The 26,833-nt window shown below is 37.0% G+C and overlaps 1 protein-coding gene across 1 annotated transcript in view; it reads left to right on the top strand.

Moving 5' to 3' along the window:
• LOC106062045 (arrestin domain-containing protein 3-like) overlaps positions 1-26,833 on the top strand; it is a 60,993-nt gene that overhangs the window by 29,855 nt on the left and 4,305 nt on the right. Inside the window, exons 2-5 of the mRNA XM_056005141.1 lie at positions 6,328-6,477; positions 20,295-20,409; positions 22,653-22,761; positions 25,308-25,487. Of these exons, the coding sequence (XP_055861116.1) occupies positions 6,328-6,477; positions 20,295-20,409; positions 22,653-22,761; positions 25,308-25,487 (554 nt within the window). The remainder of the gene's footprint in view (positions 1-6,327; positions 6,478-20,294; positions 20,410-22,652; positions 22,762-25,307; positions 25,488-26,833) is intronic.

Here is a 26,833-nt window from a genome sequence, read left to right as displayed (position 1 = left end):
TCTGCAGTCAGCATCTCAATTTCATCTCTCTAGTTCTGTAGTCAGTATCTCAATTACACCTCTCTATTTCTGTAGTCAGCATCTCAATTTCACCTCTCTAGTTCTGCAGTCAGTATCTCAATTCCACCTCTCTAGTTCTGTAGTCAGCATCTAAATTCCACCTCTCTAGTTCTGTAGTCAGTATCTCAATTCCACCTCTCTAGTTCTGTAATCAGTATTTCAATTTCACCTCTCTAGTTCTGTAGTCAGCATCTCAATTTCACCTCTCTAGTTCTGCAGTCAGCATCTAAATTCCACCTCTCTAGTTCTGTAGTTAGTATCTCAATTACACCTCTCTAGTTCTGTAGTCAGCATCTCAATTTCACCTCTCTAGTTCTGTAGTCAGCATCTCAATTCCTCCTCTCTAGTTCTGTAGTCAGCATCTCAATTTCACCTCTCTAGTTCTGTAGTCAGCATCTCAATTTCACCTCTCTAGTTCTGTAGTCAGCATCTCAATTTCACCTCTCTAGTTCTGTAGTCAACATCTCAATTTCACCTCTTTAGTTCTGTAGTCAGCATCTCAATTTCACCTCTCTAGTTCTGTAGTCAGTATCTCAATTTTACCTCTCTAGTTCTGTAGTCAGCATCTCAATTTCACCTCTCTAGTTCTGTAGTTAGTATCTCAATTTCACCTCTCTAGTTCTGTAGTCAGCATCTCAATTTCACCTCTCTAGTTCTGTAGTCAGCATCTCAATTTCACCTCTCTAGTTCTGTAGTCAGTATCTCCATTTCACCTCTCTAGTTCTGTAGTCAGCATCTCAATTTTACCTCTCTAGTTCTGCAGTCAGTATCTCAATTCCACCTCTCTAGTTCTGTAGTCAGTATCTCAATTTCACCTCTCTAGTTCTGTAGTCAGCATCTCAATTCCACCTCTCTAGTTCTGCAGTTAGTATCTCAATTTCACCTCTCTAGTTCTGTAGTCAGTATCTCCATTTCACCTCTCTAGTTCTGTAGTCAGCATCTCAATTTTACCTCTCTAGTTCTGTAGTTAGCATCTCAGTTTCACCTCTCTAGTTCTGTAGTCAGCATCTCAATTTCACCTCTCTAGTTATGTAGTCAGTATCTCAATTTCACCTCTCTAGTTCTGTAGTCAGTATCTCAATTTCACCTCTCTAGTTCTGTAGTCAGTATCTCAATGTCACCTCTCTAGTTCTGTAGTCAGCATCTCAATTTCACCTCTCTTGTTCTGTAGTCAGTATCTTAATTTCACCTCTCTAGTTCTGTAGTCAGTATCTCAATTTCACCTCTCTAGTTCTGTAGTCAGCATCTCAGTTTCACCTCTCTAGTTCTGTAGTCAGCATCTCAATTTCACCTCTCTAGTTATGTAGTCAGTATCTCAATTTCACCTCTCTAGTTCTGCAGTCAGTATCTCAATTCTACATCTACAACAGATTTATAACTTTAGAATCTTGATTCAAGCGTAAATTGAACATATTTGAGAGGAACATTTGAGCAAATTAATGTAGACATGTGACTTAAATTTTTCCTTATAAATAAAGAAAAATCAATTGCTTGCTTCTGTTGTAGATTTTTTAACTGTTCCGGAGTGTAGCAAGTTTTGAAACAAGCTCGCAATTTTTAGCGCTCCCCGTATGGGGAAAAGACGCTATTAGTGTGGTCTGTCTGTCCGTCCGTCCGACTTTAGATCTCAGAAACTAGAAGAGAAAATGAAAATCGGACATCATGATATTTTAGATCATTCAAAGTTCTGATGCAAAGGCTACTTTTTTCTTTTCTGAAAATCGAAAAATCTAATTTTTTAAATCACTTATGCAAGCAGTTTTTTTCATAAAAATACACCACTTTTACGACTTTTAACTATTAATAGTTACAAACATGGGAGTCACTTCAGTAGGGGAGATAGAAATCTATCATATCTTTAACACATTTATGCAAACGGTTTTACATTTTTTGTCAATTTTTTTTTGTTTACATTTGTATTGCTAAGTTAAGTAAGTTCTGTCATATCAACTTCTACATTTACAAAAAAATAATGTTTACTATTTTTTTAAAGAGAAAAAATCTATTTAGTATGAATATAAGTTTGACAGAGTTTAAAACAACAATTAATTAGTAGTTTTTTTCATATTATCGCGTGAACTGCAAACATAACAATATATAAAACACTCAACCAAAAGGAAATTTTTAATTTTTTTTTCTTGAGGATTATAATAAGAGATTGACCCTTTACAAAACAATTAGATCAATTAGATATTCATTATAAGACATCCGTTAGGCCAGGCTCACATCTAACTTCACATTCACTTTCACCTATCCTTTAGTCTGCTGGACCGCTGGGGCACCACACAAGATCTGTCAACCTTTTTTTCTACATTTTTCTTTGTCATTTGTCTTTGATAGAATTTCATTCTGATGTTCTTTCTGAAAATATTGAAACCTGCCTTTTTACATGCCTGGGTGGACCACTTAGTGAGCCGATTTTGAGTTTGTGTTTCCTACAAACTGTTTTTGTAACCTTGTTATTTCTTTATTTTTTTAAAACAAACATTAATCAATCAAAATAATTAATTGCCAATCTTATTTTGTCAGACCAAAGAAATAATTTTGCAAAATTTCAGCTTGCGCCGAGATTGGGCGTGGGAGAAATAATGTGCACAAACTTTTTGACCAGACAGACAGAGGGAGTTGATATAAGCTTTGTAAAGCAGTTCAATCTGACATAAATGATCTAGCCTATATATTGTTCTTAAGAGTAGCATTTCTTCTCTATATTTCAGCCAATCAACACGTGTAGCACAAATGACAGTGAGAGGTGTTTGTATCTAGACACTGAAAGAAATCTAGCTTTAATTTGCTGACTTTCTATTCCCAGCTGGGAAAACAAATAGGTTGTAGCATTCTTTTGGGAGTTCCAGTGACGTCATTCATAAGATAATATCGTACGGTAGAAGTGCTCAGTGTTCCAAACACAGTTACAGCGTCTGCTGGCATATTCAATAGTTCGCACATAGATCCAGAAAACACCAACCAAGTGTTTCTCATTCTAAACAGTACTGGATTGATCTATAGGCAACATAAGGTTTGCTAAGGGTCGCTACGCCCCAAAATGGTTCCTAGGATATTTTTTATTATTTGGAAGAAAGCGCAAAGGAACAATTGCCTTATGTTGCTTACAAGGGAACCCAGATCTCAAATAACTTAGGGCCTGGTCAAGTCTAAATCTGGTCTTGGTGTTAATTTGACGACTAACAACATTTATTGGTTCTAAGACCATAAAGAACGCCATCTTCTTTTTCTTTGAAAAAGTTAAGGCTTCGGTTGAATGGTTAGTCTCTATAATCCTGACACTAACCCTTAAACTTTTCTACACCATTTATTAATTCTCACTCAATTGGCAAGACGAGATCTCTTCACGTGGACAGGTGTTTCTGGCGTGTTTCCAAATACACACACACCAGGAAAACAAGAAACTGGCGAACATCGCTTATTAGTTCGTCTATTGGGAACATTACTTCCGCATTGCTTAGACAAATTACAGATGGAGTATTTTGGCCCCTAAAGTATACTAGGATTCTAGTTTAGAAGTATTTAGAACATGATATAGTATTATGTATTTGTACTAGTCCACTCTTTTTTATCGCTACTAATGAAGATGATACAAGCCCAATTAATAATAGCGAAATAATCTTCATTTTTATTGAATTCGTTTATTGCTTATTTGTTTGTCACACAAATCCGCTGTGCTGATCAAAAGTTTCAGCGAATTTAACATAATACATGCACACAACAAAAACATAATACATAATACATGCACAACAAAAACATAATACATAATACATGCACAACAAAAACATAATACATAATACATGCACACAACAAAAACATAATACATAATACATGCACACAACAAAAACAAAAACTGTTGATGGGGGGGGGGGTGAATGTTCGTTTTTTTTTGTTTAAATATATTTTTTTTTGCTTTTATTTAGCGTATCTTTCATACTTATAGCTTGCTCATTGCACCTTTGTCCAATCGCTTTTGTGGGTCAGTGAGAGGGGGGGGGGTTCTATCTGGGAGAAAGTTTTCGTGCTGCTCTTTAGCGGCCAAGCTTTAGACAAAGGGGGGGGGGTTAAATTCTCCACCACACATCCCATCAGATAGCAAAGTGAAACTTCCCTGGGAAGCGAATTCATGAACTTTTACAAACATCTTAAACAAAGCTAGAAATCGTCTCTTAAAAAAATGAACTTTTCTTGACCAATATATACCGCTTTCAATTTTAATGAAGAAATATGTAGAAAAACAAATGAAATAAGATTTCGAGCGATTTAAACAAAAAAGGCTACTTCAACACACTTTAAAACTACTACATACTAGCCAAAGAATAAACGCTGGTGGTTCTCTTACACCACACTTTGCTCATTTATTTTCAATAGTTCTCCCAAAAGCTACATCAGACAAACACTTCATAGCAAATACATATTTATAAGTTAATTTTGTTCTTGAGATGATAGATAAATGTTATTCATTTCCACTATAAAAACGAGGTTTATACATATTTCTTACGAATCTCAATGCTTTCACAAACGCAAAAATAAAATAAATTTCTCGGATTTGCCTGGCTTTCAGAGGGTCATGTGAATTCTGGACCAGATAAATTCAAATAACCTATGAATAAAAAAAAACAACTTTTTTTTTCGGGAAACAGGAAAGTCCTGTTACTTAGCTTGCTATCTGCTAGTCTAGATGATGTCGCCAAGTTAGAGGTCGACCTGATGGTTCTATCAAACAACTGTTGTACTTTAGTGCCGCAAGTGTATGATGCAACCTGTGTTTATTTCATCATCTTACTCAGCAAGTTTTATTCTAACATGTCCTTCATATGTTTAAAAAGGCGTCCAGATTCGTCGATCATGGTCAGCTAAAAGACAATAGATAAAACAAATAGGGATTTATATATAAATATATGTTATACTCTTTCAAAAAGAAGAACATTTCGTAATACAATCAATCAATCCAACTATCTATGTCGCCGTCAATCGTGTAATGTCATCTGATTATGTTCTGGTCCTATCTTTACATGTAACAAAAACACTATTGAATCCAATGCCCTATTGTGAGCTGTTGTCCATTACATAGCAAATGTTCGTTAAGGATCTCGTGTAGTTATTCATTGTTATTTTACACCCATTGGCGCATGCATGTGTAAGAGTGTTTGTGTTTCTGAATAAACCATAACTCATGTTTAGGTTACGTTCTACATCTCACACGAAATATTTTGTTATTGGATACGAAGCCCTCTTGTTTCTATAGGACACACAATAAGTAGTTTCTCAGAAAGACAACTACGTTTTCAGTTACCTTACCTCGGCCTTAGCTCACAGAGTAATCTCCTTTTACCCAATAACGCCATACATTCCTACGGATCTAGATGCACATAAAACATAACATTCTAGTCCATTGGTTTACATGTAAAATTGTTCTACACAGAACGTCGTTCTTGCAAGATGTTGTCTATACTCTAGGAGTTCATTGTATAACTTTAGAACCACTGATCCAGACCTCGTCTGCTTGTTTATGTTACTGGTAGCCAACATAGAGGCACATTCTTCATAGAAAGTAAAAACTCATGAATGTTGGGTTTATTTTGTTACTTTACCCGAGTCCTGCTCCGATCTGTTGTCTGGAGCTGTTCATTGACTCAAATTACCTTACAAATTACCTTACAGGTACACATTGCAACCCAAATATTGGTTTTAGATGACCTCTGATTGATTTTCTTTTCTTTAACTAGTAAGTAATAATATTGATCAAGTCAATGTAGAATATTATGTTGAAGAAATATCAAATACAATGAAATGTGTTGAAAACTAAACCTTGAAATCAATTTACTAATAGTATTCGATTCACTAAACTTAATAAACAATTACTATCTATCTATCTATCTATCTATCTATCTATCTATCTATCTATCTATCTATCTATCTATCTATCTATCTATCTATCTATCTCTCTCTCTCTCTCTCTATCTTCTATCTATCTTCTATCTATCTATGTATCTATCTATCTATCTATCTATCTATCTATCTATCTATCTATCTATCTATCTATCTATCTATCTATCTATCTGTCTGTCTGTCTGTCTGTCTGTATGTATGTCTGTCTGTTTATCTATCTATCCATCTATCTATCTATATCCATCTATCAATCTTTCTAACCTTCTTTCTTTATATATATCTAAAGATTCCTATATCTTGTATTTTGATGCATTTACACACTAATAAATAGAAGCTGATCTCATCCAACCTTCGTTCTGTCCATCCCAGCTGTACGTATGACCTGCCTAGGTAAGGCTTGTGTTCACTGGTCAGAGGTAGAAAACGTTGGTCATCGAGGAGGAAGACAGAGAGTGGAGACAGTGGAGTACACAGCAGACGAGGAGTATTTCCAGTTCCGCTTTCAATTATGGCCTAAAGGTGAGTTTGAATGTATGCTTTTGACGTTGTCTATAAGGCAGGCTTGTTTTGTTTTGTTTTACTAATAGCAGATGTTTCCTCAGAATCAAAGATTTTTATATACTAGCCCAAACCTCCCGCAGGACGACTGGGATGGTGAACGGTGGGTTCAAACCCGGGACCATAGAGACGACAGTTCAGAACGCATAACACACAACCAATTTGTTACGAACTACTTTAAATTTCATTTTTTTCTGCCTCCATAATATATTAATATGTAAATTCAATTACATAATAGTATTTGATCTGGACAGATACCTTTTTAGAGTCCCTCGAAAGGGGAATAGAGTTCAATAGACGGAAGCTTTTTTGTGTGGTCTGTTCGTCCGTCTGTCCATCCGTTCAGGTTAGATCACAGAAAGTAGAAAAGATAATGAAAATCCGACATAATTATATTATATTATATTACATTTAATTACATTATATATTATATTATAGACTTTTTAAAGTTTCTAAAAGCGAAACATTTATTTTTAAAATAAATATGCGAACCATTTTTACAACTATTCGCTATTACTAGTAAAAAAAAGAACACGGGAGACAACACCCTGAGAATATGCGGTGTACTTCAATATTTTCAAAATATCTATGCAAACTCAAACGTTTTTGTTATTTTCGTTAAAATTTAAAAGAAATTGTATTACTGAATTAAGAATGTTCTGTTATGAAGTTCTTCCATTTTAAACAAATTGTTTGCTTTTGTTTTAAAAGTTTTAAAAAAATACAAATAGCAAGTGTCAAAATATATTATAATTTTTTAAATAATCTATTAACAGTGCTCTATATTCATATCCTCATAGGATCACATTGTACATTAATGTAGTATTTATTAAACAAAAATAAAATATAAAAAAATAGTGATTTAACCAAAAGGAAAAATTTCTTCCTTGAGACATAGAATGAGAGCTTGGCCCTTTACAAAAACCATCAATTAGATGATCATTCAATAACATCAGAAGAGAATCATATCTTCTCAAGCATTAATGTAACTAATACATATAAATATTAACAATGTAATAAAAAAATATAAATATATACTTGTAGCTCGGTATTATGTAGTATCAATATAAACATATCGGCAAAACTTTCGATACGCACAAGTGGCTTCTATTTGTATTGGTGGGGACTGGACTGTGGTTGTTTATAGTCGTTAGTTCATATCCGATATTCTTAATGAAAATATTGACAGCTATTTTTGTGAACTACTTCGGGGTCGATTTTAAGTTTTAACTATTTTTGTAACCTTGTTTATTTTAGTTTGATAGACAATAAAAATTAGTGAAATAAATACTTCTTCAGAATTTCAGAATAATTATTTATAACCATTAGATATAACAAAGAAAATTACATACTTTAAAAAACTAATTAAGCGTGATTTTATTAATTAGTTTGGATTTAATTAAATTTGTAATAGATCTAGACTCTAAACTAGCAATTATAAATCTGCGAGATTAAAAATTTTTTTAGGCCTACCTGTTGTTTTTGATAAGCGCAATTTCATGTTTATAGTTTTCTCAATGCGCTATATATAATCTTATCAATTATCTGGGCCAGTTGGGGAAAGAAAGAATGGTGTATCCGTGTAAATGTAATAGTCATCGCTTTTCAAATGCATTTTAACAACAAGAAAAAAAAAGATAAACGATTTGAATTCGAACTCTATAAGCCAATGCACTAACCACTGTGTCAGAGAGGTGCTTATAAAAATAAAGATTTATAATTATCTTTTGTTAGTTTCAAACTTTCAAACGACCTAATTTTCTACACAAAGTATAAAGGGAACTAATTCATCTACAACCTTTATAGCTTAGATAAGATTAGGCGATGAACAGTCCCACAGTCAGCTCCGCATAATGCTTTGGTGACTATGACGTCTTGTCTATCAGACTGTCTGACAATGATGAAGTCTATTTGATGCCAGTGCTTGGACCTGGGATGCATCCATGATGTCTTTTTTCTGTGAGGTAGCTGGAAAAGAGTATTTGTTATTGTCAGCTTGTGGGCTGTGCACAATTCTAGTAACAATGCACCATTGCTATTGCAGTGACCTATTCCGTGTCTGCCCAGGATGTTACTCCAGGTTTTCTAGTCAGAGCCTACCCTGGCATTGAAGTTGCCCAGTATTATGAGTTTGTCTGATTTGGGCGTTTTGATTATTGCAGAGTTCAGATCCGAGTAGAAGTTTTCCTTGATGTTGTCTTGATTGGACATAGTTGGGGCATAGGCACTTATTAGAGTTGCGTGTCGCCTTGAGGTCAGCGGTAGGCGTAATGTCATAAGACGGTCATTAATGCCTTTTGGTAATCCTGCTAACTTTCACCGCGAAGCCAACACAAGCTTCACGTCTTTCCTCGCTGTTTTTGCCGATCCAGAAGAACGTGTAGCATGCGCCAACTTCTGTTAACTGTCCTTCATCTGCAAGTGACGTTTCACTCAGGGCAGCAATATCTACATTGTATCTGGCTAGTTCTCTTGCAATATCTACATTGTATCTGGCTAGTTCTCTTGCAGTATCTACATTGTATCTGGCTAGTTCTCTTGCAATATTTACATTGTATCTGGCTAGTTCTCTTGCAATATCTACATTGTATCTGGCTAGTTCTCTTGCAATATCTACATTGTATCTGGCTAGTTCTCTTGCAATATTTACATTGTATCTGGCTAGTTCTCTTGCAATATCTACATTGTATCTGGCTAGTTCTCTTGCAATATCTACATTGTATCTGGCTAGTTCTCTTGCAATATCTACATTGTATCTGGCTAGTTCTCTTGCAATATTTACATTGTATCTGGCTAGTTCTCTTGCAATATCTACATTGTATCTGGCTAGTTCTCTTGCAATATTTACATTGTATCTGGCTAGTTCTCTTGCAATATCTACATTGTATCTGGCTAGTTCTCTTGTAATATCTACATTGTATCTGGCTAGTTCTCTTGCAGTATCTTCATTGTATCTGGCTAGTTCTCTTGCAATATCTACATTGTATCTGGCTAGTTCTCTTGCAATATTTACATTGTATCTGGCTAGTTCTCTTGCAATATTTACATTGTATCTGGCTAGTTCTCTTGTAATATCTACAATTTATCTGGCTAGTTCTCTTGTAATATCTACATTGTATCTGGCTAGTTCTCTTGCAATATCTACATTGTATCTGGCTAGTTCTCTTGTAATATCTACATTGTATGTGGCTAGTTCTCTTGTAATATCTACATTGTATCTGGCCAGTTCTCTTGCAATATCTACATTGTATCTGGCTAGTTCTCTTGCAATATCTACATTGTATCTGGCTAGTTCTCTTGCAATATCTACATTGTATCTGGCTAGTTCTCTTGCAATATCTACATTGTATCTGGCTAGTTCTCTTGCAATATCTACATTGTATCTGGCTAGTTCTCTTGTAATATCTACATTGTATCTGGCTAGTTCTCTTGCAGTATCTACATTGTATCTGGCTAGTTCTCTTGCTACAAGGGCAGTACAACGTTCAGGACGGTTTGATTCAGCACGATCTAGTAGAGTGCGGACATTCAGGCGCAGAGTGTGAGTTTATGTGTTTTGATTTGTTTTTTCTTGAGTTTTGTGTTTGATTTGTTTCTTCCTCATTAGTGGGATCCCCGCCAGTCGCGGGAGACTGGCCAGGGTCATGGAGTGGGGGGGGGGGCAGACAATGATTAGGGCACTTTTTCTAGTCCCTTCCTCGTGCTTAGAAGGTAAGCTGTGCATTCCTAAAAAAGGTCTGCTTAGAGGCTCAGACGGCTGCCGAGTTCCAGTGCTATCCCAGTCACTGGCAAGCGACCACATGGTCTGGGCTGCCTACGTGTAGGTTTGTAGCTATGGCTGCCAGTGTAGGTTTGTAGCTATGGCTTCCAGTGTATCCACACCTGCCACTTCTCCACTTGCCTATCACCGCAGGGCTTTTTGATCTTATACCACCACATCAGTCAAGTACAATTTAATTGTTGCCCTTAGTCGATACCAAACAAATAATTAATAACCAATAGTTAATTAAGTAATGGTCATTTTTCAAAATTGCTTATAGTTTTGTCAGGTATAAGAAATCGCGGGCACGTTGCCCTGCCTCATCGTGGCGCCCGCGTGGAAACGGCCACTAGAGGAAGTGGCTAAGCTAAATGGGTAGCAACACAGGACTCCCGTGGGGATGCCCATGGGTAGACGAGAGTCCACTCATTGCACGGGCGGGGTTGTAATAAAGTCCCCACAAACATGTCACCAATCCATGCGCTGTTCCTCAAAGGGACCGTTACATAAATGGCGGGTCCCGCACAGTTAGCTTGGTACATTGAAGGAAAATGGCAGAAGATCCCGGTGCATTCTCGGCCTTCGGCCGTGTATCTAGTCCACGTGTCGGGGGCCAAACATAGGCATTGTCTAGGGTCTCTCCCAAACAGAACTGTGTGTTCACACAGGTTTTTTTTTTTTTACTGTTTGGCGTCCAAACAGTTTTTTTTTCAAACTTAGAGTTCGAAGAGCCTTCGGCTCAGCTCTTAAACATCAACAAGGTATAAGAAATAATTGTGCAAAATTTCAACTTGATTCGAGATTGGGTTTGAGAGAAATATGGTGCACACATTTTTTTACCAGACAGGCAGAGCGAGTTGATATAAGCTTTTTAATAAAATATATTAATAAAATATTAATCATCAACAAAAATCTATTGCATTATCACACACCTATGCACCAGACAGAGGAGTGTATCAATGATGCGTCTAAATCCCAAACAACCGAGAATTAGAATTTACAACAATTTTAATCATGCACAAACGTCTGTAACAAAACACTCCTAGGAACACACGCGGCGCACGGTCTTATCTTTATGGTAGACGATGTTTATAGCTTTCTTAAAAATATATAGATCCGGGGTTCGTTATCTGTTTAAAAGTTTGAATAAGGATATAAAGAAAAGAAAAGATTTAAATTATTGCTATGTATATCCCTCACAGATCTTATCATCTGAGGCTTCTTTCTGACGTATAATGTCTGTAGACTTTTCAAAAGACGGCGCTGAGTTTGCCACTCAGTTGTTCAGTTCTGATAAAAAGTAATTGCAAAACTCTTTCAACCCATTTTATTTTGAGTAAAATGTTGATAAATTAAAATAACAAGTGTTGTTTCTTTTAGATAATTCCCCCCCCTCCCCCATTTACAAAAAATGCGCTCTGCCTGTTACAAAGCGACTATTTACTCTGCATGTCAGGTAAACATCTACTGGACAGATCTATCCTCCTGGCTGCAATGGAGTGGGTACCGAGTCATCTATGGGTAGTAGTGACTGGTAATATAACTGCAGACTCTCTGGCCCTCAGGAGCTATCTTCAAGCTCGAGATAGTATTCAAAAACTAGATGTAGAAGTTACGGGACTAATCACAAGAACCAGTGCAGTCTGGGAGTACAGAGGGTGCCCAGACCGAGCCTCCCTCGTGCTGGAGGCTAACCAGGACTTACAATCTAAAGTGTAAAAGAACTCAATAGGTAAATAAAAAATTAGAGAAGTTTAATGGAGAAAGATTTGTCCAGTGACACTATATAAGTGGCTGATTGACTGACCACGTGGTTATTGTCTCGTTAGACGACACAGAAACTAAAACGTATTATACAGAATCCCCTTTCAGATCAACTCACTCTGTCTGGTACAGGTTATTTCTCCCACACACATTCTCGGATCATGTGGAAACTTTACACAGTTTTGTGTTGTATCTAAGAAACCAGGAATCAATTTAAAAACAAGGTTACAAAGTCAGTTTGTGTGGAAACACAAAATGAAAATCGGCCCCCGAAGTGGTCAACCTAGGCAGGTAAAAAGGCAGGTTTCAATATTATCAGAATGAAATTCTATCAAAGACAAATGACAAAAAAAATGTAGAAAAAATGGTTAACAGATCTCGTGTGGTGCCCCAGCGGTCCAGCAGACCAAAGGGTAGGTGAAAGTGAATGTGAAGTTAGATGTGAACCTGACCTAACTGATGTCTTATAATGAATATCTAATTGATCTAATTGTTTTGTAAAGGGCCAATCTCGTATTCCGTAAAAAAAATATTTTTTCTTTGGTTAGGTGTTATATGCATATGTACATCTAGAATTAGTTCGGGGCCTATGAAAGTGCGGGGCCCCACCACGGTCACATAGGTTGCAGTAGCTTCAGGCCGGCCCTGGGTCTAGGGCTATGTCATCCCTGAAGTCTGTTCACTCTTATACAAAAGTAACGCTAGCACCCAACTATGAAAGCCACATCAATTCTAACAACATATATCGTTCTATATTAATTAGTCTTTCAAAACACAAACATTATATTTATTTGCTTTTTGACCTAAAATAAAATGCAGATTGGAGATATATTCACACTAGCAGGCAAATCTGTCATTGCGACGACAGAATATACATTTAGAGCAGTGGTGCCCAACCTTATACGGCCTGTGGGCCATTTTAATTTCCGACACTCGTGTCGCGGGCCACATTAACGAAAGATATAAAAAAAGAAATAGAGACTAAAACATTTTAAATAGTTTTATCACAATCCCATGTAGATCTACTTACACCCATAAGTCAATATGTAACAATGGTTTCAGGCGTCTTGTAACTGAAAGTTTTCCACTAAATTAAGTTCTTGTAAACATTGTGATCATACCCAGCAATTGTTTTCGCATATGTGCAAGGTTTATGAGGACAATAAGGCGTAGAAATCTATTGTCTGCATTGACGAAATTTCTCAAGCAGGGAAGTCTGGCTTTGTAAGTCCATCAGTTTCAGTTGGTGTCACTCCTCAGCGGCAATAGAAATGATTTCGAAATCTGCTGCTCATTTAGTTTTGAATTTGGATTTTCACTAACATCTTTCACCCATTTTGCAATTTTCATGGCAGAAAAGCTGAAAGCTACAACTTTTGTTTTTTTCTAGACGATTTGATTCCATCTCTGCCAGCAATCACTTTTGTATGCTTCATTTCTCTTCTTAAAATGTGAGCAACTCTGTAGCCTCTGTTACAGCCGACTCATTTCTTGACTTCTTGGTCAATATTTGGGATGGCTGCCTGGCCGTGCGGTTTGCGCGCTGGACTGTCGTTCGGATTTATCGACGGTCGAGGGTTCAAACCCTGCCCGCTCCCATCCCCCGTCGTCCTGCGGGAGGTTTGGACTAGGAAGTAAACTATCTTCAACTCTGAAGGAACATCCGAAACATGTAAAACATTTTACAAACAAACATTTTTTATTTTCGCCAATCGCTAAACTCTACTCAACTTTTGACGTAACTTTCCGATCTTTTCTTTGCGGCTCAAGACAACAATGCCTCAATATTTTTGTAATGGTTTGTTTTAGAATGCATTTTATGTTATGTTACTTAAAAATATTACTGTACAGATCAAACATATTGACTTATTATGTTCCACAAAACAAAAAAGATTTGTCCACTTGTCCTGAAAGTTTCAACTTCCAATTTTCGTTTCTTCGACCATCCCATTACAATAACGAACAAATGTTACATGGAACGGCACCAATCATGGTGTCAGAAGAACACGAATCAAAATGATGCAGAAAAGATGAGCTGTGTTATACACATGAGATGTCAAGGTCACGGCTAGTTCAAGACAGCCGCCGAACTATCCAAGACTCTAAAACAACTGTTAATTCTTGTCGCCGAAAAAACAACTTGTGTTCTTACAGAAAAAAATAATTAACGTGACTACTACAAGAAGAAAAATTAGAGTGAAATTCATCAAAAAAAAAGTGAATGCCAACATAGAAAATAATTTTTTCAACCTTTTTAATTTTTTTTCTATTTCCTATCTTTTGTGCCAATGTTTTGGCGGGCCGGTCTGAACCACGTCGCGGGCCGGATCTGGCCCGCGGGCCGTAGTTTGAGCATCACTGATTTAGAGTGTAAAAAAAAATATTTATAAGCTATTCATATCAATTTACATTGTCTTTCTGTCTGCAGAACAGTGTGTTCGCAGTATTTTTCCCACACCCATTCTCGGATCAAGTTGAAACTTCGCACAATTATTCATTAGCATAGACAAGACCTGAATCAATACAATTCTCTATTGGAACTAACAAAATATGAATCGATTTTAAAATTCTCAATTAGTCAATAAATTATCGGTAATTATTTTGTTTTATATCTAGTAAGGGAAAAAACCTGTACATTATTGATAGATATAGTTTTAGCAGAGGAGTTCTTCCCCTTTAGATAAACTTTTTTTTTTTTTTTTTAAAGATTTTTTGTATTTTGCTTGTTTTGTTTTTTTAATCTCCTAGTGAATTTTATTGCTCAAAGAACTTCAACCGGATTTAGAAATCAAAGTGTGAACTAAGAGCAGTTATTGAAAGGTCTTTTTAAGTTTCTACACTATTAGTCATCGTGTTTTTGTCCCGTGGATACAGCTAGATCTGGAAAGCACAAGAAATTACCTTCGATATAAACTACTTCAAGCTATATCGTTAAAAGATCGCTAATAACCGAAGATATAAACAGTTCCTTGAAAATAAAGTTAGGATCCTGCTGTAGGGCAAAGTAAATGAAACACAGTTACCTGGTCCTAATTCTGCAAAACAAAAGATTGTATCCATTGTTTAGTTTCTTTTCTCTGTTTAAACCAGGTCGAGGGAAGTCTGATTTGGCTCCAGGTCTGGCCAATGAAATATCTTCATAACATTGTAAATCCGACAAATGTTACACCTGAAACCACATGTAACCAATCTGTTTCAATGTGCAGGACATCCGATGTGTTTATCTTCTTCCATAACGTATTCTTCGTTTTATCATTGCAGAACATCATTTGAAATGTCAATTGCCTGCGCTTTTTTTTTTCTTTAATAGGATTGGTTTGTTTTATTTACATAAATGTTAACAGAACGTGAAGTGGATTGGATGTCTTTCTTTACAGCGAACAAGAGAAATTTCCCCTTGAATTGTTTTGATGAAACAAACCGAGCTATACGTTTAGACGTAGAGCAATTGTTTGTTAAACTCTAAACTATCAGTTGGTTTACAAGAGCTGAAGCTAGGCTGACGTCTCCTTTCAAATCTGTCGGCAGTGAAATTTAGCTAAAGGAACTGGCAAATGCAGACGATAGTATTACGTATGGGGGTGCGGAGGCTGAGTGGTCCGAACCTGGGGTCCTGGGTTCAAATCTTGGAAAACACTGGGATTTTGAATTTCGGGATTTTTAGGGCGCCCCTGAGTCCACCCTGACTTTAGTTGGGGGAAAGTAAAGACGTTTGGTCGTTGTGCTGGCTACATGACACCCTGCTCTTTAACCGTTTGCCAAAGAAACAGATGACCTTAACATCATCTGCCCTAGAGATCGCAAGGTCTGGAAGGGGAACTTTATTTTTACTATTAGTATTACATTTGCAGAGAACAGACCAACAGCAATTTTTTTTTTCAAATTTGAAATAGTGACTCACTGTGGTGGATATTGGCACATATAATCTACTGAATATACGAATACAAGTATTTCTTTCTGCTTAATCATACAGAAATAAAATCACATGCGAAACTGATTGCGCGGGGCCTAGTCTGGGTGGGAATAAGGATAATTAAGTGAAAATTAAGATTTTGTATTAGAAAAAAAATTCGACTTTGCGTTTTATTCATTCTTTACTAAGTACAAAGTAGCGATCAAATTAACTTTACATTACTAACCTTGCAACCTATGGTATATTTATGTGTCAGTGACTATAAAAGTAAATAAGGTATTGGAACTTTCGGTTTAGGTGAAAACTCTTCCGATTATTACATTTTATTACATGTAAACTGACGATTCCCTATTTTATCGCACGTACAATTTGCGTTTTCCGTAATAAATGACACCCACAAATGACATTTTGTCAATTTTTTAGGAGATTTTTATAAATGCAGGACATTTCCAGAAATTTTTCGTATATTATGACTTTGCCATGCGCACCGCCATTCAGGATAGTGCAGAAAGAGGGTGCGCACTGTCTGTGACTAAGCAAGTCGGATGTTGACATAAGAGACAAACGATTTCCGCCCAAGTAGAGAGCCAATATGGAGATGCTGTACTCAAGACAGATGCCCTTTGTGTTTGTCATGTCTCTATGTAAATAAAAGTCTATGTCCTCGTTGAGTTGCCTCACTTAAGTTATTACAATTGGTCTCAGAAGTGGGATTTATAGGCAACTCAACGAGAGGAGGTAGGATTAGATCTCTATGGCATCGCTGAAGCTATTACATCAGCTCTTAATTAAAGAGCTAAGACAAGAGCTTCGAGACCGAGGTTTAAAACCTGTCGGTAGCAGGGAAACGCTCACGGCTCGTCTGCGGCAAGCTCTGATCGATGAAGAGGAAGATCCGGAGACCTATCAATTTGAAATTGAGCCTGGGATTGTTGATGTAATGGGCAAGATCTAAGACTGTGGGGATGCATTTAAGGAACAATTGAACATGATTATGAATAAGATGAGGAGAAGGATGTGGAACAAAGTAGATGAAAGTGTGTTGCCAGTAGAAGGCCAAATAGACCAAAGTGATAACATTGTGTCGCAAGCAAAAGGAGGAATAAACTCGTTAGGGAAGGAGCAGTTGCCTGGTCAGGACTGTGGCTGCACAAACAGTGGTGATGGAGACGCTGGAGATTAGAGCGCCGTCTGTGACTGTGTTGTGGGCAAGTCTGGCGGGGGTGACTTTCAAGGCGAGAAACGTGACGACGATTGCTGCGACGATCTGAACGGTATGTTTCAAATCGAAAGGAAAGAAACAAATGAAGAAACAAGAGAAGTCTGTTATGTGCCTGAAGTATTTGTTCCTGTTGTACCTGTTACCAGTACCTCAATGAGCCGGACAGATCAAGACAACGTTAGGTCTGCGTCCAAGCTTTCTGCTGTGGACCTTAAAGACCTCTGTTTATCTGTCAGTACCTTTGACGAGAATTCAAACCATGAAAGCCTGAAGACCGTTTCTGATTCCTTGCCTTGGATGACGTCGGGTGAAATTGTGAATATGGGCCCCAACAATGGCCGAGACAGAAACAACGAATTTGACTTTGGCAGCGGCATAAGAGAGAACTCCATACTTGGCAACTGCATCCAGGCGATTGACATGGACTGTATATGCGGCGCCATGCGGGGACAGTGCCCATGCCAAGAAACCCAGCTACAAGATCTGAACTTGACAGAAATGTGTACTTCTGCCCACATCAGTGAGAGTGACTTGAACGGTTGTGAATTAATTCCAGCGAAACCTGATGTAGCGGTGGATGAACATTACAAGGATGCTTCATGGGCATACCTTACAGATGAGGCTGAGAAAGACTATGTGCCTGAAACCATGGCTACCAGTGGGCCTACAACTGTGTCACGAGACATCCATGGAAAAGGTCCGCTGACTCAGCGTCTTGGAACAACAACCCTGGAATCTACAGTGATCGCCACAACCTCCATTTGTGTCAACTGGCTGGCATCAGAGACTATCGTCATGAGGTCGAAGCAGCGACCACGATATCGTCTCAAGCATAGACTGGCCAACTGGAAGAAGAGGAAGCGACGGCCGCGGAAAACTGTGCAGATGGCTTTGTGGGCAACAGACACCCTACCGTCTGTGGTTCCCACTGATCGACCTCCACCTGAACAGTCAAACCTCAGCTGCAGTGTTTCTTTTCGGGACGAAAAGTGCTAAGACGGGGGCAATGTTATGACTTTGCCATGCGCACCGCCATTCAGGATAGTGCAGAAAGAGGGTGCGCACTGTCTGTAACTAGACAAGTCGGATGTTGACATAAGAGACAAACGATTTCCGCCCAAGTAGAGAGCCAATATGGAGATGCTGTACTCAAGGCAGATGCCCTTTGTGTTTGTCATGTCTCTATGTAAATAAAAGTCTATGTCCTCGTTGAGTTGCCTCACTTCAGTTATTACAGTATATTCATTTTGCAATTTAATAATTACACATAGCGTTAGCGCGAGGCCTATGAAAGCGCGGGGCCCACTGCGACCGCATAGGTTGCAGTGGCCTAAGACCGGCCATCACACTAAGCTTTCCAAACCCTTCAACAATAGTACCCCTAAATGCTTGTCGCAACAGAAGACAGCAATTAAACTTTGTCTAGAAGATTATGAACTGCCAAGTGATTTACTAGACACAATAAAATGGTTTGAATTTTTTGAAATACTTTCTCTTGCGTCACATTCCTTTTGTAATAGTATTATTCCAGAATAAGCAGGTACTTTGTACTTTGGATTTAAGGCCTTGCGTCTACCAAGGGCCTTTTCCTTCACAAGCTCAAAAATATACATTTTTTAAAACTAAAATAAACATATTGATTTTTTAAAAAGTAAAATGAGGTGAAATATAAAATAATTTAATAATACAATAAATACATAAATACATATAGTTTCTTTCTTTTTTTAAAAAAGTATATTTTTAGATATTATTATTATTATTATTATTAATATTCATAAGCGGATCTTTATTATAGCTTTTGAAAAAGTGTAGGAACCTCCACAAACATCCTGCCCAGGGTCGTCCACATACTTGAACCCGGCCTTGTGTGTCACACTATCTGAAATCTAAACTCATTATAGTCACATAGGAAATGCGTAGTATTTTAAGAGACTGCTTTTCCTTTGGACATATATTGGTTTAAGTTCATTTGTTTATACATTACAGATGAAAAAAAAATCATTTTTCTCCGTACAGAGGCATAAGAAATTCATTTCCAGAAGCTTAAGGGCTTTTACTAACAACACAACATGGTTAGGCTTGGCTCAGAGTTAAGGTAGCATTTATATGATATCAGACTTAGACTTAGACTTAGGTCCTTCCGCGCCGTTCGGCGCATTGGGCGGCAAGCTGTCTCCATAATGATCTGTCACTGGCAATGTCTGAAGCCTCCTCCCACCTGGTGTCCACTGTTCTGAGGTCCTCCATGAAGGTGTGTCGCCAGGTACTACGAGGACGTCCCTGTTTGCGCTTTCCTCGTTTTGGCTTCCATGTTATCGCAACTCTTGGTGTGCGTAATTCATTTTGACATAGAACATGTCCCGCAAACCTCATGCGACGCTCAGTCACAACCTCACTAAGTGTTCGACTCCCAGTTCGGCATAGGATTTCCTTGTTTGAGATCCGGTCTGTGTAACTGACTCCCAAAATCCGTCTCAGCCATCTCTGTTGAGCCACATTTAGTCTTTTCTCAATTTTGACAGATGACTTCCACGTCTCACATGCATATGTAGCAGTTGGAATGACGATTGTGTTGAGAAGGTGTATTTTTGTCTCGAGTCCAATGGCTTGGCTAGTCCAAATAGGCTGCAGCCTTTGGAAAATGCTCCCTGCCTTTCCTATTCGACATGCTACATCATGGTAAGCATCTCCATCATTTGTTATGATGCTGCCAAGGTACGTGAACTTGTCCAGCTCTTCAAGCTTTGACTCGCCAAGTCTGACGGGGACACCCTTTGCCTTATATCCAACTCGCATAATTTTAGTCTTATCCAAGTTTATGCGGAGGCCAATTTTGGGTGCCTCTCTGTCTAGGCTCTCCGTCATTTCTTGAATGATATGATATGATATCAGAGTTTTTTAAAATCATTTCAAGAAGTAGCCACTGAATGTGTGCTAAGATGGTCTCAATCACCTACTTATAAAGTAATTAGAATTTGTATGTATTATTATCTATATTCTAATGTAGGCCTATAGAACTTTTGAGACACATGGTAAATCCTGTTCGGGGGCTTATACCATAATTATCCAGACAAAATTTATTTACAAAATTTATTTACAAATTAAGAATTTTTTTTCAGAAAATTCTCCTGAAGAGTCCAACAGTTTGGGTCCAGGTCAACACACGTTTCCATTTCAACTCATGCTACCATCAGATCTACCTCCGTCATTTGAAGGTGCCTACGGTTTTGTTAGGTAAGTTTTACTTGAGTGCGATGCACGCTGAAAGTAATGATGAAGGAAGATGACCTGTTAATCGTCTCATCTCTGCTTGGGCTCCTGACAGTGGCAAAGGCCACCAGTCAACTTCCATAGCGATCTTCCTTTAAGGGTGTTAATGAATGCCAAAATATTTATGGTGGTGTAAGCATTATTTGTGTACCATATAGTTTGGACCTCACAATAGTGATGAAGAGCCTTATCTTGGCGGTGGAGCTGGATATGTTGATGTGATGGAAAGGGATTTAAAATCAGTAAACATTAATACTGGCCATTGGGAAGAAAAAGCCTTAGACCGCATTATTTGGAGAGAGACGGTGACCAAGAAAGCTATAGACAGCGAGAAAACATGGTCAATTGGACGAATTGTTTATATAAAAACAAAGTCCTGTCCATTCAGTTGACTCTTGATAGTTTGACGGGGAGAAGAGGTAGAATTACAGAAAACATCGAATTACTACGGGATAGCTGTTTTTTTTTCAAGAATTTAGCCTTATTTTGCTGGAAAATATTTTATTTATGATGTAATAAGACATTCTTTTGGACTTTCAAGGGTATTATAGACAAGGGAAAAAAAAAATCTAAAAATCTCATCTAAAAATAGAAAACATACAATCTCCACTTTCACGCACTACATTACAAGTTAAGCTTGCCTATATTTGAAAATATACGTACCACAGTATACATTGATTACATGGATTACTTCGGCGCCGCGTCAAATTACTGCGCGGACCTGTGGGAGGTGGGGTTAGGGTCAGTAAGTACATCTCAGCTCGAGTCGGGAGTCGAACTCGAGACGCCATGTTAAATCTAAAAACCGAAGCCAAGCGATTTTTGGTCCCTAAGCCAAACGTCCCACGATAAAGTGTCGGACTACCAACATTCAACACTACTGTCAATTTTGATACTTACAAATACTGTAGTGTAGCAGACTTGGAACATGTTCAACTCCTGAGCATGTTTCTAATAGAGGGCCATGTCCTTTCTTCCATGCCTGTGTTGTGTTATACATCCTAGCCCAAACCTCTCACTGGATGGCAGGGGATGGTGGTGGGCGGGACTCAAACCTGGACCATCGAGAAGACAAACAAGAGTGCTAACACACGACCAGGCAGACATGTTTTTACATACGTGCATGTGTGACTTTTGGTAAAAAAAAAGGGGGCCATGTTTTACTCAGCGTCTGAAGTCGAAATCACAGTATAAAAACAAAGGATGTTTACTACTGTCTCTAAAGATATGTATGCTGAGATTAATGTCGTAATGTTGACTACTGTCTCTAAAGATATGTATGCTGAGATTAATGTCGTAATGTTGACTACTGTCTCTAAAGATATGTATGCTGAGATTAATGTCGTAATGTTCAATGGCTTACACAAACATATAAAACTAAGAAAAAAAATGTAGCCTAGCGGTGATGGAGGAGGGGGGCGTAGGGTGGTTGAGTTTTAGTTCAAAAAAATGAGAGCATTATTTCTTCTTCAAAAGTCAACTTTTGTCTTGAGATCAGTTTGTTTGAATGCTTGTTACGTGAAGACATTCTGGTTAGGCAGCCAAGATCCCAGACAAAGGGATGTAAGGGTAAGTAAAATAGAGAAGCAAAATCAAAGAAAAAAAAGTACTTTTAAAAATGCTCAAAGTGTAATTGTATAAAAAAGGGGTGGGGGAACGGCCTGAACTAATGGCTCACGTCTCCTCAATCCGACACACTAACCACTCTGCAAATGAGGTGCTTATGACTGTTAGAAGATTGTATAATTATGTATTGCTTGTTTCAAAATTAGAAAGCGGCGACCCATAAAGACTAAATTCAGCTTATACCACCACTTTAGTCAAGTACATCTTTTCCCCCTTGTTCGGGATATCAAACAAAATAATTAATTACCGAAAGTTAATTAACTAATTAGTTAATTTTTTAAAAATGATACTTGTGTTTTCAGGTAAAAGAAATAATTGTGCACAATTTCACCTTAATCCGAGATTGGGTGTCGGAGAAATAACTTTTTACCAGGCAGATGGTGTAAGTTGATTTAAGCTTTGTATAAAGGAGATACTGCAAGTGTTATAGTACAAGCTTGTGCACTAAAAGGGGACAAGTGTAAGGTATAAAAACTGATAATGTGTAAGAAAAAAAAAGGCTGAACATAATTTTTTTATTATTATGGCTAGAGTTTAATAGGAAATAATATCCATTCGAATTATTGATTCTATCTTGTCAGGTATTGGGCAAAAGCAACCATCGACAAACCATGGAAATTCGACCATCACACAAAGAGAGCATTTACAGTTATACCAACTTTAGACCTAAACACAGAACCAGGTGTCTCGGTAAGTAGGTCAAGTGTGTAAATGAAAATTTAGCTTTCTAAAACAAAACAATAAAATAAAAGATTAACATCAAACAAGTTCTTAACATTGCGAGATTTATTTGAGATATAAAGGAATAGCTATATGTAAATGACCGGTTGAATATTAGAGACTGATTGAATGGTGTAATACTGGGTTCTTACTTCCCGAAGTGCTCTAGACACGTGACAAGACAAACACTATACGACTGACTCAAGTCCGTTCAGCAGACAACATTAAGTTTATTTACAACATAATAATAATATACTGCACTCCTTGTTAGTGCTACAAGTCAAGAAATAATAATCCTATCCGCATAACAGCGGTATCAAAAGTATCCAATACGTTAACAACAAATCACGTCCGCATCTCAGCGGGTAACAATAAGAACAATTACTACTAGTGACACTGGAGCTTCAACTATAGATATCCATTGAAATACGAATAATACCTTAATATCCAATAAGCACATTATGAAATCAACTCTCAAATATTATTAATCAACAATGACTAGTCCTTCGACTCTCATGCTATATGCATACATATCCACCAGTCCAGGAGGGAACGTCCAACCTTCCTGTACCGGGAGCAAGACCTTCTGACTTGACTTGACTGAACTCAAAGTCAACTTTTCATTCTACTTCCTGTTTTCTACATCAGGAATTCCACGTGTCTTTTAAACTATTAACATGACGTGAACTTTAGATCATGCAATGTCAATTGAGACTGTGACACTATACCATTCAACCCCTCCAGTTCGACGAAGTTTCCCATACATATATATACATTTTTTAAATGTCTAAATAATTTCATTAGTGTCATTGTAATTTTCTTCATTCAGATAATATTACTGTTATCTATCTATCTATCTATCTATCTATCTATCTATCTATCTATCTATCTATCTATCTATCTATCTATCTATCTATCTATCTATCTATCTATCTATCTATCTATCTATCTATCTATCTATCTATCTATCTATCTATCTATCTATCTATCTATCTATCTATCTATCTATCTATCTATCTATCTATCTATCTATCTATCTATCTATCTATCTATCTATCTATCTATCTATCTATCTATCTATCTATCTATCTATCTATCTATCTATCTATCTATCTATCTATCTATCTATCTATCTATCTATCTATCTATCTATCTATCTATCTATCTATCTATCTATCCCTAATACATTCATCCATTCATCCATCCATATGGTAGACTTCAATAAAAATGTATATCTGACGGTCTACATTAATTACGTATGTCTAAAGGAATTCTTAATTAAAATGTTAGAATGTAAATGCACTCTCCTTCTTATAAAAGTCTGTAGAACCTGTGTAGGCTTTATGACTATATTTCCCATAGATGTCTACTGCAAGTATGTAGACTTTAGTTCCTATGAGATCTTTACTTAAAATGGACCCTCTATTTTCAATGCTATGCTATAACTCGACTCAGTTCCCGAAACGCTTGTACAAGACAGACAGACACACGTACACATATTTGTGTTCAGTAAATGTTGAGCCGACATTCCCGACAGGTAAACGTGTCCGACTCAATTTACACTCCAAGCAGTTGGTCGACTTCTGTGATTGTTTCTTAACTAATATTCAATTACACTCACGAAACTAGAATGGAGCAATTAATTGTATCTTCTAGAAATTCTTTTAATTAGTTGATATAATTGAAGCGGTAATTTTTATATTTATATATTTAAGATAGACAATTATTGCAGTATATACAGAAAGAAAACAGAGCAATCTAAGATTGGGGTAATTGTTTCTATGTCACAGTCTTGGACGACCATTTCTTGGACAAAGATGTCATGCGGAAATTATTATAAGGCATAGTTTCAACATTTAGTTCAAACAGATCAATTCAACTCACCATGCAACTACATTGTTATGAAATTGTAATATTGTTACATGGTCAATCAGTTGGTTTGATATTTTATGGAAGTAATATTCTCTAATCATATAGAGCAGCAGTCTGTATAAATAAAGAATTACATGGATTAAATCTTAGAGAGTCGTATATCTTTAAACTTACAAACACATGAAGTATATATTTATTTATTCATTTATACAGAAAGAGAGAGAGAGAGAGAGAGAGAGACAGAGAGACAGAGGAATAGAGAGATAAAGAGATAAATGATAAATAGATAGATAAGAAAGAAAGAAAGAAAGAAAGATAGATATATAGATAGATAGATAGATAGATAGATAGCTAGCTAGATAGATAGATAGATAGATAGATAGATAGATAGATAGATAGATAGATAGATAGATAGATAGATAGATCACAACATCACAAGATGAGCAAAAACATCAACAACACACTTAAAGGATAACTCAGGAAACACACACACACACTTGTGCAAATGAACTCAAAAGAACAAAAACACTTCTATCTGTAAACGCCAAGCAGCACACATACATTTGTTTCGTAGGCCAGCACAAAACAACCCCAAAGACTTATTTGTAAACAATTTACCTGTATGTCTACTCACGTGTTTCCAGGAACCAGTCCAATATAGAGGTGAGCTCCGAACCGGTTGCTGCTGTTTGCCCTCTGGCAGATTCAGTGGCTCCATTACGACCAACAGAAAAGGTTACGTGCCGGGATCGGAGATCTTCCTCCAGTCTCAGATAGACAACCACAGCAGCTCCACCTGCTGGGCAGAGGTCAACTTAAAGATGGTATGTGGACACAGTTACAACAATGCTGGAATTTTATAGGGGAAGTTAGGGAGGGACTTTTCAAATGTGAATTTCTTGACTTGCGTTAGTTTAACTGTTTGATCAGAAGCTTATATCAGCAATGAATGATCCTGACACATTATGTTGAAACAGTAGTCTGGGTCTATAAATAATAATAAAGAAAATACTAACGAAATGATAGGCAAAGGTTTAGGGGTTAGACTTCATACATGAACTATATAGTAATAAGCCAATACTCCGCACTTTTTGCTTTGGTTGAGGTGTGTGTATTTCATTACTGCTTATTACTGCATGCGGTAACAGCCATGCATTAGTAGACAGTGCTGGGCATCGGGCAAAATAAAAATGGGTTACCACTGGGGTTGGACATATTAAGAGTTATATGCTTCTCCCTCCCAAACCCTTTTAACGCTTGTATTGATACATTATTGCCCGAATGAGTATTGTTTAGATCCATTTCCAGAGTCCGAATTCTGTTTTAGATGTCACAAGCTATAGCCGACCCGCTGCGTAGCATACGCTACTATTTAGTGACGGGTGACACTTCGTAGAGAATTATATATACAGAGAAGATTATTTTGAATAGAAGAAAAGGAAAAGGGTAAAAGCTGGACATTGGTCAGGACTATTAGTATTAGTAATGTAAAACATTCAGAAGTCCTAGTGACATCTAGAGGCAGGAACTTTTACTACATAGTATGTCTCTGTATTTATTGATGTTATTTTGTCTAGAAGAGACTATATATATATATATATTTAATATTTGAATAGTTTACTTGCAGTTTTTATTTATATTTTTTAGTCTGAATTATTTTTTTTGTTTAGTGAATCATTTAACAATTTAATCGACATTTTCTATTAAGAACACCATACCAGTCATCGGAGTGTTTTAGACTACAGGTACTCTCGTAAAGTACAGAAAATTTGAAATTAGAAAATAAAATGAATAAAAACTTGAATAATTCTACATGGTCACAAATGTTTATGAAGAAAATATCCGTTAGTTTTTGTATGAACCTAAACCTGGAATCACTTGACAAACAGACAAATTGAACTTTGCCAACTTTCTAGCAGCAGTTATCTGAACTTGTTGAATGTCTGCTGATGTGCACATGTCGATCCTATTTGTTGATGCTTTACATTCCACGTTTTTTGTTTCTTGGTTTGTTGTCTTGGCATGATAATAACTCTTGAAAAGTGCATTCTTTGACATCCATTCGTTTGACGCCTTCAGATCTCTCATTTGATTGTTGTCATGGAGGCTACACAAAGTCATTTGTTAGGCTACAATGTAAAACAAAAATAAAAGAAACCGAATTTAAAGA

The sequence above is a fragment of the Biomphalaria glabrata genome, chromosome 1 (assembly GCF_947242115.1).
Source record: "Biomphalaria glabrata chromosome 1, xgBioGlab47.1, whole genome shotgun sequence".
In the NCBI taxonomy this organism is placed as follows: Eukaryota; Metazoa; Mollusca; class Gastropoda; family Planorbidae; genus Biomphalaria; species Biomphalaria glabrata.
Note: the sequence above shows the minus strand (reverse complement) of the source record. Positions and strands in the feature narration are given on the sequence as shown.